Source organism: Trichosurus vulpecula, chromosome 4 (genome assembly GCF_011100635.1).
Source record: "Trichosurus vulpecula isolate mTriVul1 chromosome 4, mTriVul1.pri, whole genome shotgun sequence".
Classification (NCBI taxonomy): domain Eukaryota; kingdom Metazoa; phylum Chordata; class Mammalia; order Diprotodontia; family Phalangeridae; genus Trichosurus; species Trichosurus vulpecula.
The window spans coordinates 330,727,822-330,743,249 of NC_050576.1; the positions used below are offsets into that span (position 1 = coordinate 330,727,822).

The window sequence follows — 15,428 nt, forward strand, 5'->3', positions numbered from 1 at the left end:
CTTGTGAGTTTTAAACTTCTGCCACCTGACCCTTTTCTTCTAATTCAACATAAGTCTTGTCAGCTGGAAATCTCCCTCTACCATTTCTACCTTCATTCACTTGGGAAATTTATGAAACAGTGGATCATTAGTCTGCTGGCTTACACTTACTCCAGGAAGGCCAAAGCAAGATGCAAACTATCACAAGGATAGGAAAATCCAAGACAAAGAAAGTGCTATCACATTTTACATCACTGTGTATAAGAACAAAACAGTTTAGAATCAAGTCCTTACAACTCCTCACAGACCATCATTTTTGTTTAGTGGTGGTTGTTGCTGTTTTCTCTCCAAGTCAATCTGTTCAATCATGACATTAAACAATAAGTACAAATTTGACTTTTTGGTCTGTTTTTAAAATGTGACTAGTGGATAAATCCAAATGAAGTATCTTCAAATCAATGGCACTAGGAGATACATAAATATAGACATATGTTTATATATACATACATATATATATATACACACACATGTGTGTGTATTTACGCACACACATATACACATGTATGTATATATATATAATCTGTTCATGCTTGTCTTTCTCCAATTAGTCCCCCTCAACAAAAATGATTCTCTACCATAGTATCTCGAATAATATCAAGATAATAATACTAATAATATCAAAGCATACAGCTTAGGATGAGATAGGATGGTACTTGAGCACTGTGTCAAGCACTGTATAAACGTCATTATCATCAATATTATACTGCACTTAATAGTAATTGTTGTTCAGTCATTTCAGTCATGTCCGATTCTTTGTGACCCCATTTGGGTGAATTAGCAGGTATAGTTATATGAGAAACACTGGACACCTGGGAGATAGAAAGTAGAACTAATTTCTATTTTCTGTCATCTTCAATTTAATTCAGAAAATAATTATTAAGCCTATTCTCTGTAAAAGGCATTTTGCTATGATGGGGGTTAAAAAAAATGAAATCTTCTCTTCCCTGAAGTGTCTTATAAGCTACTGGGCTGTATAAAATGTAAACAAATCAGTAAAAAGAAATTTGAAGGGAGAGACCACTAAGAGACTGGAGGGGTCAGAGAAGGGTTAACGGAAGAAGTAGAATCTTTGTTGAGTTTGAAGAAAGACAAGGGTTCGGAGGGACAAAGATAAGGAGGAAGTATAGAGTCCAGCCATGGTGAATGATTTGTGCATTGCAAAAAGGGGGGAAATGGAGCTCAACTTTGGGGAATGTGTGTCCATCCAATAGCTAGGTGGCACAATGAATAGAGTGCCCTTCCTGGAGTCAGGAAGACTTCAAATCCTACCTCAGACACTTGCTAGTTGTTTGACCCCTGGAAAAGTTACTTAACCTTGCTTGCCTCAGTTTCTCATTTGGAAAATGAGCTGGATAGGGATACGGCAAACCATTTCATTATTTTTGCCAAGAAAACCCTAAATTGAGTCACAAAGAGTCGGACACTATTGAAATCCGTGTAATCCAGAATGAAGCACGTACAGATGAGAGTACTAACAAAGTTAGAAAGATTAAGTGGCTGTCGGGCCTTAAACGTAAATCTAAAGATTCAAGCATTTCATGTGCTTGTATATATTTGGGCATGCGTGTACATATGTATGTACATACATATTAGCATACTTACACTCATTTGTACACATACACATTATGTATGTGTGTATGTTTATGTATACTTATAAGTATCTATCTAGATTTAAATAAGTAGAGTTTTTGAGAACTTAAGAGAGTACTTTCATGCCAGGTAGTCAAAAGGCTAAGGACCATCTAATAAGAATATCTTTGTATGCTAATATAATCTAAGTGATGAGGCCATAATTCAGGTTAAAAGCTTAACTTAATTCAGAAAACATTTGAGTGCCTACAAAATGCAAGTTTCTCAATATTAAAGATAAAAATGACCCATTATTTGCCATCAAGAATCTTATTCCTACTAAGAGGAGTGAGAGGAAATAAGACATGTGTACAGATAAATATAATAAGAGGTGGAAATAAAATAGCAAAGGGGGAAAGGGAGAGTTCAAGATGGTGCTCTAAGGATATTTGAAGAAGGACAGAAAACATGGCAGGGAGGAAGATGAGGGTTTTGGAAAACAGAGACGAGGAATTTCATCACAATCATTACTGTCAACTTGCTTAAAGGCATGGAGTGGGGAGACTGCACATTAAGCTTAGGAAACAGTGAATAATCCAGAGACATGAAGCATGAGAAGGGGAATAATGAGACTTGGAATGGTCAGTAGGATTCAGATTGTGAAAGAGCTTAAAGGTCCTTCCTAACAGTTGTACACTATAATGGATAGAAAGTTAGCCTGGGAGACAGGAACACCTGATTTCAAGTGCTACCTCTGCCCCATACCAGCTGTGTGACCGACCATGAATGAGCAATTTAACTGCACAGTCAAAAAAGACAATAGATAGTTGCATCATTGAAGTGGTCAGAGAGTCAGGCAAAATAGTTCTGAACAAAAAAAAGAAAAAAAGTTGTAAATATTTGTTAAGTTAAATATTAGGTAGTTTCCCAATAACATCATACTCTCTTGGGTTGGAAAAAAATTCTCTATTCTAGCTTAAGTTATTGTAATTACATCCCAATATACAGAAACCCAACATGTGAAAATCTAGATTTGTAAAATATGTTAAAGGGACTTGAAGTGATATAGAAATCACTTCTAATTCACATCAATGTATTTGCGAATTCCTGAAGTATATCTGAAAATAACATTGATTTGGCAAAATTTAATGAAAAGAAAACTTTTCAGGTTTATCTTTCATTAAGGAAATAAAATTTCTCAAAGAAAGTAAGAACATGAGGTAATGACAAAAGGTAATAAATTTATGTATATATTTCAATAAAAATTTAACTTGCTGTTTGGAATCTCAAAATTATCCTTATTCCATTGAACAATTTTTTTCTAAGCCAGAGTGAATTCGGTTAAATTACTAGTCAAGATGACTCTATTTAATGCTTTTTTTTCCTTTCAAACATGAATTCTTCTTTGACAAAATTTCAATACATCATTTTAGAAGTAAGTTCAATGGAGGTAAAATTCAGAATTACATCTATCAAAATACTTGGGGCTTTATGCTCTAAGAACTTCTTTTTGATTTCTCTTTTCCTTTTTCTCCTTACATTTAACTTGAGACTCCTCCTCCTTTCCCAGATCTACAACTCTGGTTTGCCTTTATCAATTTACCATCTTAAATTCTATAAATGGAGGTGGATTACTTCCAATATGTCTGACCTTCACATACTCCTTTTTGATGTTACAATAAAAAAATTACATTTGCCAGAAAGAAATTATTTATATTGAATACGGGGTGAACAAGGGCATTTATCCCCAACTCTATTTGATTTTTATCTTAATGAGAGTCAAAAGTTTATCTGCCCCAGAATTTTTCCTTTATCAACTGTCTCTGACAAAATCTCTGTTCTCATTTAAGATGACAATATGATCCTATTACTACTCACAGATTTTTAGAGGCTACAATGAAAAATCAGCAACTACTGCAAAAAAGAATCATAAAATATTAATTATCTTAAAAATAAAATGATGGCTTTTTGGAAACACACCGAGGAATATTCAATGGTCTATAACTAGCACACTGATTGACCAGCAATATAAATTTACCTATTTAGTAATTTATTTAAAAATTATCTTGGAAAGATATATTGAAATAGCAAAGATCAGCAATCAACAAAAAGACAGAAGCCAAATTGAGTATTTTTTTTCATAACCACCTGAATGACCCTTCCCTAAAGTTGTTTCAAAGCAAAGCAGCAGTCCAAGTTTTTCTGAGCTCTGAGGCTAAGCAGAAGTGACCTAGAGATCATAAAACAGAGGACTCTACAAAACACCCAATATATGCCACCCCTCAAAGGCAATTAGGCAGTATTGAAGGTAGCTTAGAAAAAAATCCCTGGAATTAGGGAAACCCTGGGTTTAAGGGCTGCCTCTGACACATATTATCAATGTGACTATGCATGAGTCATTTAAATGATAAATAATAAATAATGAATAATGAACAATAAAATGAATTTCATTTCCACTTTAGCATACCCACATCACTGGTATAGACATAACCCCTCTCCTTAATTAGAAATTATTTGCAAATAGCCAAAATCAATTGAACAAGTCAAAAGATTCCTCCCTGGAAATTGATGAATTATTAATCCTTTATTCTAGTCAGCTGTAGAACTTTAAAGACTGGGTCTCAGTATATAACTAATATGGGCTACCTCTATTCTACTTCTGAGGACTTATATAATTTTAAAAATAGGCCCCAATCTTATTAGTTAATCTAATTATATACTATGCACACTGCCATGACACAAGGTACACATTATTGAATTACTCTATTTTTTTTTCGGGGCTCTCAGCAGAAGGATCTTCCACATTAGTTTTGTGTCTGCCCTAAAAACCTATATCCATGCCAGAAATTCCCTGATTATCTTTTAACAGTCAAACTACAAAACTGGCACAGACATATACATAGCTTCTAGAGGATTATTTTTTTAACTGATTGAAAAAATCAGTTCTACTTTTTTTAAACTATGCTATAGTAATCTATATGGTAATATAGCAGTCTGATTCCTTTTATGAAATTATCTTTGAAAGTTACATATCTGCAAATTTAGAAACTCACTTTGCTTCTGTAATTTATTCTAAAGTTGTTAATGTACCTGTTCTGTAGTCTTTAAATCTAGCTGCAACCTTTGGCCAAGAGCAGTAAAATTTAACCTAATACATTGTTGATACAATCATGAAATTTAGAGAAACACAAGTCCAAATTTGGACTAAAATGAAGCCGCCCTTGACTAAGAACCAATTTATTTTGAGGAAGCTGATGGTCTTTAAACCTATTTGGTAATCTGCATTGATACCCCCACTGTTTGCCCTATTTACAAAATTTCTTAAAATGTTACATGAAATGTTATTTCAAACAGGATTACCTTCAGATGACTAAAAATGATCATTTTTATTTCAGCATTTACATGTTTTATAACACATCAATTTGATCAAGGGATGGAAGAATCAAGAGGGCTTCAGGAAAAAGTGAGTTAACACCTGCAGTGACTGAATCAATGCTCTACGTCAAAAGGATGGGGGTACATGGACAAGCGTGGCAAAGGACCAGCAGCCTTGGATCAATAGAGATCTCTTTTCACTTCTCTTACCATTGTCTTTTAAACCCTCTGTGATCTGACTTCCAATCTCGTAATTCAACTAAAATTGTCTTCTCCAAAGTTAACAACAATCTCTTAATTGTCAAATCCCAATTTTTTTCAGTTCTTGTCCTTTTCGAAATGCTGGCAAAATTTAGACAATGTCACACCATCTTCCTTGTCTTGGATGACTCCAAGATCTCTATATCCAGCCCTATCTTCTCTACTGAGTTACAGTCATGCATCACCAAATCCTTTTGGACATCTTGAACTTAATGTCCTTTAGACATCTCAAATTCAAAATGTACCAAGCAGAATTCATTATTGCTCTGAATCCTTTTCTATCTCAAACTTGCCTGTTGCAGTGAAGAATACTTTCATCCTTACAGTGATCCAGGTTCACAATCTCAGTATGGTCCTTGAAACTTATTTACTCCATATCCTGTGGGGTTTTACCACACTTGACAATCCACTGGGAAATCTTTTTATTTCATTTCATTTCACAACATCTCTCCACTTGCTTGGTCACAACCCTAGTTCAAGACATAATCATCTCTTTCTTGGACTATTAAAATAGCACTGCGACTGATCTTCCTGCTTCAAATCTCTCCCGATTGCATTTCTTCCTCTACTTAGCTGACATGCTGATGCTGAGCTCCAGTGATACTTTTTTAACCTCCAGGAAGAAATATAATCTCTATTGGGCTTTTAATATTCTCCAGATCCTAGGGCTGGGAAGTGCTAAAGCAGACAGTAGTCTCCTAGTCAAACATCCTTCCTTTGTGAGACTACTAAATTGTGATTATATGTAAATATAATATAAACCTGTTATATTAATTCATTCAAAAATCTATCAGCACTAACTACCAGGAAATTGTGAAAAATCAAAGCATTGTGCAAATGAGATATTTACAAAGCAATATAGCACAATGATTGGCACATAGTAGGTGCTTATATAAGTACTTGTTTCCTTCCCTCCTCTTTGTGCTATTATTTGTGAATAGGAAGATGGGAAGAAACCAAAGTCCCTATTTTTGGATAACCATTCTCAATTTCCTCCCTTTTTTCTACTCAAACTATTTTTTCTTATGGTTCTCAAACTAATCCATTTCTCTTCCCCCTAGCATTCAGGTCACATTGATAGCCCATCTAAACTTGATGCAGCTGGGTATAATAGAAATATCACTGAACTTAGAGTCCTGGGACCTGAGTTCAGATACTGGCCCTGTTATCTTAGGTAAGCCACATCACATCTCTTTTCCTCAGGTTTGCAACCAAAAAAGATTATGTTTGACCAGATGATCTCTTAAGTGCCTGTCAGTTCTAGATCTATAATTTTAAAACATTGAAAAAATCACCTTGCTTCCTTGCTTAGTGTAGTCAAAACACGTAGACTTTTTTCTCCCAAAGAAACTAAGTGAAAAGACAGCAAGGACTGAAAAACATAGACATGAATTAGTTTGCAGACTAAAGATTTCTTTTAACTACTGTTGATAAAGTGATTAGCTTGACTGGCAAAGGTTAAAGTTTATCCTCAGGTCAATCTAGAATGGATGCTATACAAAGCTATTCTGCCTTTTGATTCTAGGTGGAGTTGACCCAACTTTCATTTCTGGTTTGATCACAATTATGCTCAGAGCCTGTATTTTGGTTTTACCTTTTGTCATTTGCTCCCCAGATTTCTTATTTATGACACAGAGTTATGGAATACCTCCACTCTATAGTTCTTGTGAGCCTTATACAAGCTCCCTGAAATGTGACCTAGAGTGATGACACCTTCCTCACCCCAAATATTGCTTCTTGGAATATTGATTATCTTGCAAGGACTTCATACTTACGGCCTCTTAAACCATACTCCTAAGCAATTGCTGTAAAAGTAATGATGGCACAGTGGATAATAAGCTGGGCTAAGAGTCAGCAAGATCTGGATTGTGAGCTTGCCTCTGACACTAATTAATAATGTGACCTTAGACAAGTGACTTAAACTTTCTTTCTAGGTGACTCAAATGATTCCCTAGGACTTACCTCTTAACTCTAACAGATGCGGTATGATCTGTGTTCATAGAGGAAGATCTTCATGCTGACCAAAATCATAGAGCCTCCAGTTAAGCTAATATCAGCACCCTGTCTTTATCAAAACTTTTATATCCTTGATAGTGCATGTCCTTTCTTGGAATCTGTCCAGATTCTCATTTTTGGCTCACCAAGCCTAGTCAAGGTGCTCCCTTGAGGTGTGGTCTTCCAGAATGTAATAATTAGAGCCTCACAATACCAAGATAACACAAATAACAGACAAAACTTTGTTCACAAGAAGATAAGGATTATTCTTTTAAATTGGAGAGAAATGGTTAGTACTAACCAATGATTTGGGAAGATTCAGCTTTCTCCCTTTTTCTTTTATCCTTATTGCAAGACCTCAGTCTCTGAACATTGAGCTAACCTTCTCTTCTATCCAGATGTCACCCAGGGGGCCACTCCTGTTCCACTCAGGTTTGGGTGGGGATAAATTCTTTGAATGGATTGCCCAAGTCTTGGGGTAACTTAAGAAGTAAATGACATAATCAAAGTTCAGGCCCAGTCCCTCATTGTAATATTCATTCTTTCATTAATTGTGAACCAAAGTTGACTGCTACCTTCAGGAACACCTACTCTTATAAGGGCATATAAACTGTAAGCCTGCTGCCATGATTGTCTTTAAGCTAAGAGAAAGATGACCAAATGCAGACATGATTAGGAAAATGATTAAATTACCCAGAAATTATGTCTCTTGAACCCTTTTAAACAGCACAAATCCAAACTTCTATTTGTGGACTTACAGAATAGTATCATCGTACTTTTAAAATATCAAAATACCTTAATAACACCACACAAATAATAGACTTAATTTCCAGCAAGAAAAGAAGAGGCTCATTCCTTACAGCCAAAATATAGCTTACCTAATTTGATTTTATCCTTAATGGATAAAGAGAAGAGTTAATATCTACCTTTTATATGACCAATCAATCCTTGTATTTTCTGACACCAGTATTTATTAAATCACCCTTATGAATTCTTATGAATAAGAACATTGAATTTGATCTTTCTTCCAATATTCTTTATGACTTTTTTTTGATCTTCATGCTCTTTTTTCCTCTGACTTTTCTGTCTAGCTATGGTGCCCATGAACAAAGATAATATATTAGCAAAAGGATTCCATAGATGAGACAATGAGAAATGACTCAAAAGTTTAACATTTATGATCATATTTAGTCATTCCAGCACTCTGATTATTTTTAATACTGCACATTTGTCAATTATAAACCTTAAATCTTGTTTAGTCCCTGCAAGTCTTTTTTTTAACTTTATGATTTTTGTACTGTTTCTATTTCCAGAACATACATACATACCTATATATATATATATATGTGTGTGTGTGTGTGTGTGTGTGTGTGTGTGTGTATGTGTGTGTGTATATATGTATATGTATATGTGTATATATATATATATATATATATATATATATATAGACTCTCACTTGATTCTTACTTCATTCCAGTTATTTCAATACAACTTTAGACCAAATTATGGAACTATAAGTAGCCGAGATTTATAACCAATTAGAATATTTTGGCGATATAGATACATATGTATACATGCATATGCACATACATATGTTTGTATGTATATGTGTGTATGTGATTACTTTTAGGTCTTGAACTAATACAAATCATAGATCTGTTGAGATCACAGATTCTGTATGATTGCCAAAGTATGCTAACTTTTATTTTAGACTGCAGCCAAAGAAAGTGACCATTTTGCAAGGTGTTATTACAGTGCTGCAAGTTCAGGTGGTCTGTTATTATGACGTTTGAAGTCATGACCTAAGTAAAGAAATATGTTCATCAAAGTTTTTTTTTTAAGGCAAGGATATGGTGGTGATGTGCCAATGACTTGAAGATATACACTTTCTAAGATAGAAATGAATTGATATATAAAATTATATAGGCCATGAACTTATAGGCTATGACAAATAGTGGATTGGCAATAAAGATTGGGTGTGAAAGGTAAGTCCTAGGACTCCACCCAACTCCTCCATAATTTGTTTCCACTTAAGGTCCCATCTTCATCTAGACAGGACCCTAAGGTAGAAATCCCAACTGTACTTCTGCTAAAAGACTCATCTAGATAGGTTCCTCATAAATAAAACCATCTTTTCCATTCACAAGCAAGGGAATAAATAAAAAAATTTTGCTTCGTAATGGTTACTGATCCATGATTGAAAACCACAATTTATTTTGTCAAAGCAATTGTACTGTACAAAGTAAAAATGCTAAAAATGTAAAATTAAATGTGAATAAAAAATTCCTATATCAGTTATAAAAATGATGTATTGACTCTATAGTTCCTTTTCTCTTATGAGTACTGATAAGAATTATATTTCATTGAATACTCTGTAGCACAAATCAGAGACAAAACTTACTGAATTTCTACAAAACCGAGAAAATGTTGACCATTCCTTGTTATAGTTTTAAAGTTCTTCTCTCTCAAATTCAATAATTTTTGGAAGACTCTTCAGTAGTCTTTGGAAAAACATTCTTGGGGCAGCTATGTGGCACAATGACTAGAGCACCAGCCCTGGAGTCAGGAGGACCTGAGTTCAAATCCGAGCTCAGACACTTGACACATGTACTAGCTGTGTGACCTTGGGCAAGTCACTTAACCCTAATTGCCCTGCCCCTCCCCCCCAATTCCCCTGCCCCCCAAACAAAAAGCATTCTTTTTTTCCTGGACAAATAAACACCATTTTAAATAATTAACATGTATATAAACTGAAACAATATATATTAATAGTGATTAATTACTAAATTTTGTACTGAGCCTGCAATTAATCATGAACAAAGAGCCAATGCACTATGAAAGCTTAAGAACATACAAAATCCATCAAATGCAATCACTACTAAGTGCTATGTCTAGTGAGGAAATCAGATTTATCTCATATATATACATATATATATATATGTGTGTATGTATGCATATATATGTGTGTATATATATATACATACACACACACACACACACACACACACAGAAGTGGGGGGGGAGAGGGAGAGAGAGAGAGAGAGAGAGAGAGAGAGAGAGAGAGAGAGAGAGAGAGAGAGAGAGAGAGAGAGAGAGAGCCTTTAAGTTCACCCAGCAATGGAAAGATCTTCAAGTTACTCATTATCTAGAATCTCATAGCACTCCCAAGATCCTAATGATAAAAATATCTATCCAGTAAGAATTTCATATTTATTTCCAGAATGCATATAGACCAGTGGTGTTTGTGATAAAGATTAGTAAGGCTGTTATCTTCATATTTGGAAATTTTTGTATTTTATATAATTTTTCCCAAAAAACTTTGTTATAGAATAGGTAATTCACTTGCATTCCCCCTATTTAGCTATTCTTCCTTAATTCATGTTCTCTATGTTTGCTCTAAAATTCTCAGGTTTATAAAACAATAAAAAAGTTATCCCCAAATCAATTATATCCACTTTTATTGGTGCAATTGCTAGAAAAAGCGACCAATGTTATTTTTCCCCAAATGTTAAAGCATTGAACCTAGTGGATTAAGAAAGTTTATTTAGATTGATGTGCTAATTTTACGTACTCTGAAACAGAAATTCATAACCTGGGGGCCTCAAGCCCCAAAAGGATCCTTGAAGAGATTTCAGGGGATCTATGAACATGGATGCGAAAAAATGCATCTTTATTATCCTTCAATTATGAATGCAAACAACAACTATTATTCTGAGAAGGGTTCTATTGGGCTTCACTACATTGTCAAAGGCATTCATGGCACAAGAAAAGCTAAAGAATGTAAAGAATCTTCTACCAGACTTAAGTTTTCCAGGGATATTTGATTCTCATAGAGCATGCACAACAAGACATACTTAGCCCAATCTTTTTTTTTAATATTACATTATGGATTATTGAAAATAAGTGCTAAAAAGTATCTATATGATTTCTCAATGCAATTTTTTTATTTTTGTGCAACTAAATAGAAGATGTGACTTTAAAGCATTAGTAATAGTCTCCAAAAATAAAAGAGCAGAAAATGATTTAACCAAAGAAAACACAAAATTAGTACTGAACACTTTCTGGAAGATTTTTAAATTTACTTTCCTAAAACTATATTGATATAAATCATATTACTGTCTCATTTTGGATTTTAAAAGTTTACACTGAAAAGAAAACTGGAGAATAAAACTTGGAGAAGTTAGTGATAACAATATGATTTTAAGGGAAATAAATCTCCCTCTTGCTTTTATTAGATGGTTCAAAATTTGTATGGCAAAATATACAATTTATATTTATATGGCATAATAAACCTTAACCCTCGGTTAAATAAAAACTACATAATGGGAAACATTTGCATAATATACATATATTTTAAATATGTGTAACTGAAAAGATCTTACAAGAGAAACTGCTGCAATGCCTCTGGCAAAAATATAATAATTTGATGACATTTAATGCTATATTTATGGTTCGGTTCTATTGATTGATAAAGAGCATCAAACCACAATTTGAACTTTTAAAAAAAGTTATCACTGTTCCCACTGATTTCTTTATGATCTCTTAGCATTCATTATTTCTCCAGTAATAAAACAAATACCAGACATTGATTTCTGTATAGTCCAACTTGCAAGAGAGGAAGCTCTATGAAGCATCATGAAGCATTAAAGACTAAGACTTTTAGCTCATATACTATACACTTAATCTAGAGATGGGAAACCACGCCATAATAATACATCAGTTCTCTAAACATTTAAAATCAGAAGTATTTATAGGTTTAATTTTCTCTCTGTCCCAGGGAATGGAACAATCCAAAGGATCTTGTTTTCAAACTTCCTCTTTTTGTGACTTAGTACTTGGTTAGGAAGTAAGCATGCCTATTTCTAATACTCCCGATCAATATTCATGACAGCTGAAGGCTGTCTTAGATTTAGCTAGCAGCATGATTCAGGGATAACTTTTATCAGAAAGGGAAAGGGATAAGGATAAAGTGATTTGGGGGTTGAGTATAACAATAATATGACTACAAATATATTTAAAAAGGAGTCTCTCGGAGGTGAATGGCATATATCAAAAGTTTGGTTTCAAGAGCAGTTAATAAATAAATGGCAAATTTTCATTGCAGATGCACTTTTCCAAAAAAGTTCATGTGATGATATTTACTAATATTATCTCATTGTAGCTCTTCCCAGTTTAAATTCTTTTGTAGAAATATATGCATGCTAATACTCTCTCCCAAATATTATGTGTCACAAATCAAGACACTGAAATTCCAGATAACTAATTAATAAAACTGGAAAGTACCATTCAATGAGTTTAATTTTGCTACAACATTTGCAAAGCACCAGAGGCAGATGTTCCTGAATCTGAGACAACCAGTAGTAATCTAGCTCAAGGTTGTAAAAAACCCAGCACAAACATAGGAACTTTATACCTGAAGATTATATGGTTTGCCAAATCAATAACAAAATATCTGACAAAAGAACAACAGGCATCATCCAAGATCACTTGCAAGCAAACATTTAATAACAATACAACTGGGTGACAAGATAAAGCCTAAAAAATTCTGAGCCAAAGGTCATTCATTATCTGGAAAGTTTAGGCCCCTGAAAGGTTAAATGGGGAAAACAAACAAAAACTGAAGACACCCTGCTGTTGTTATGGAAACTTGAGGATGTTCTGGCTGCCCCAAGGAAGTTACTGTACCTGTGTCCACATCCTTCACCTGTTGCCTGGCCGGAGTCCACAGACTCAACTTTCATCTCTTGAAGGACCAAGGTCTTTTCATGTTCTCCAGTAAACTCCATGCCTGGAACCACCTCTTCCTCCAGGGATTCCACATAGAAGACTGTCCGGGGAGGATGCTGCTGACTCTGACCAGGTAATCCTTGATGCAGTCTGGTGGCAGCGGGGGCTGGGCTGCCATTAAGCGGGTTGGAGGAAGAGGAGGAGGATGAGGAGGAGGAAGAAGAGGACGACGAAGAGGATGGCTTTTTCCAGAAGGTGCCCCCGCTGCCCCTTTCCTGGCTTTTCAGCAGACGGCTCTGGCTTGGCCCCCAGTGCTCAAAGCTACCACTGCTGTCCTGTTGGAGGCAGCTGCCCCCCGCCGGCCCGCCTGGGGAAGAGGAAGGGTGGCTGAAGAGTTTCCAGCGGAGTCTCAAGATGTGTTTCACATCAAAGTCTTTTCTCCCGGAGCCTGACATGCTTTCCAGAGGGAAGCAGGGAAGTGGAGAGAACCGACCGCAGCCAAGGCAAGAAAGGCTAGTCCTTTCTTGGGAGAGAGGGAGAGAGTCTGGGCGGTACAGGGTAAAAGAAGGCAAGGGGAAGAAGACAGAGTCTGTGCCTCCACGCTCCCCTCCGGGAACGGACCGCGAGTGGGCCCGACTGCCTGGCTGAGTGTCCAGCCACTGGAAATGAACTGCCGCCCGCTGAAAGGACCGCGCACCGCGGGACCACGGTTCTACAGCTGTTTCTTCACGGAGAGGACCCTCAGCCCGTTTGACCCTGGGGATCTAGACAGCAGCCCAGGTCTGGAGGGAGGAGAACAGAGATTTCTGGAATCCCTCGCACAGACCCGCGAGGTGCAAGGGAGGAGAGGAAAGGGGGGTAAAAGAAGAGTGGAACGGCGGCTCCGGGAGAGATGCGCTCAGAGAGCCAAGAGGGAGAGGGAGGTCTGTGCGCGCACCCGCACGCACAGTTGGAGGCGCAGGCTGGCAGCGGACAGCAGCGAGATAACCCCTAATCAGAGGCACTGGAGCAACAGAGCCCCGGCTCGGACGCGATCCGCCGCCTCCTCCTAAACCAGTGGGGACTCCAGTTCCTCTCGCAGTCAGCGCCCCAGAGTTCAGAGCCCGGGAGAGCGCCGAGAGCGAGCGAAAAGTCGCCGGAGCGCTCTGCCCCCCGCCATAAAGCGTGCGCAGGTTCTTCCTCCGCTGGATCTCAGGGGAGTCCCATGCTTGCAGGTTATCTGTGCTAGCCAAGAGATGGCTAACAAGAGAGAAGGGCAGCTCTTTATAGTCAGCTTCCTCTGCGCCACCCCCTTCCCAATTAGAGAAAGAGAAAGCAGAAAAGATAAAGAAAGGGGGGGGGGCTGCTTATGAAGCTTCTAAGGTCCTCACAGTACAATTTTCTATCTGTCTCTGAGCCTCCCCCTCCCCCCTAAGTGACGCAGATGTGCACTGGGGCCTATACAGAAAGGCAGAGGGAGGGAGGGAAGGCTTCAATCTTCTTTATGCAAGTAAGTCTGCAGGTCTGATTGTCCCCTGGTGTGGGTCCTGTCACCCTTTGTATTCTTCCCCCCTTCCTTAACGACATTGCTACCAGGGCAATAAAAGTAAAACAAACAGAGGCATTATGCTTTGGCATCAGGGACCCACCAAAGCATGAATCTTAGCAGCCTAAACTTAATAGACTGGGATCAGTGTGCAGGTTGCAGGTTAATGACTTACAGTATCTAGAGAGCGGTACTCATTAGCTTCTTGCCTTAGTTTTCGGGCAATAGGAATAAATGCCAGACTGAGAGGCGCTGAGTGTCAGAGGAGAGCGATGCCACCCGCCTGGCTCCTACCTTCTGATCCTGCCATTAATGCACACAGACAGTGCTGCACCCTTGGGAGGTGAAGTCACAACACAGAAATTGGCTGATGGACAGATGCCCACTTGGGAGGAGTTTTGCAAAACAGTGCATTCGGAATCTAGGCACAGAATGAAAGCTTTTTTTTTTTTTCCCGGGGAAAACTAGATGGAAGAAAATGGCCAAAGTATAATGAAAAGTATTCATTTTCAATGCAAAAAAATCATCTGAAAAAAATTCATGGGATGGTTGTTAGGCAGCAAAAAATCGATATTCAGTGCCTCTTTACCTTGAGGATCAGAGTTTGGAGAAGGAAGGATGTGCTTTTCTTCATAAAAGTATTGGGAAAGGTCACTTCTCTCTAGATATTACTGCTTTTGCTAGCTTTGCCTTTGGTTTTACTGTGCTAACAGAATCCTCTCTTGTTAACCCTTGGCTAAGGCCTTGGTTAAGGCCAGTGGAAGCAAAGAGCAGTGAGTTCAACAAAGACACTGTTCCCCACTCACTAAAATCTCAAGGCTCAGCCACTCCCAAAAGGAGGGCAGGTGTCAAATATTAAAGAGTTACTCCATTACTCCTGAGTCATTTTTTCATTGAATAATTAATCTAGTCATAAACTCACTAAAGAATATGAAGA

At 37.0% G+C, this 15,428-nt stretch overlaps 1 protein-coding gene across 2 annotated transcripts in view; it reads right to left on the reverse strand.

The window, feature by feature from the left end:
• The window catches only part of KLHL1 (kelch like family member 1), a 563,316-nt gene extending 549,895 nt beyond the window's left edge, over positions 1-13,421 (reverse strand). For both annotated transcript variants that reach the window (XM_036757924.1, XM_036757923.1), the window contains exon 1: positions 12,925-13,421. In XM_036757924.1, the coding sequence (XP_036613819.1) occupies positions 12,925-13,421 (497 nt within the window). The remainder of the gene's footprint in view (positions 1-12,924) is intronic.
• Between the last annotated feature and the right edge of the window lie 2,007 nt (positions 13,422-15,428).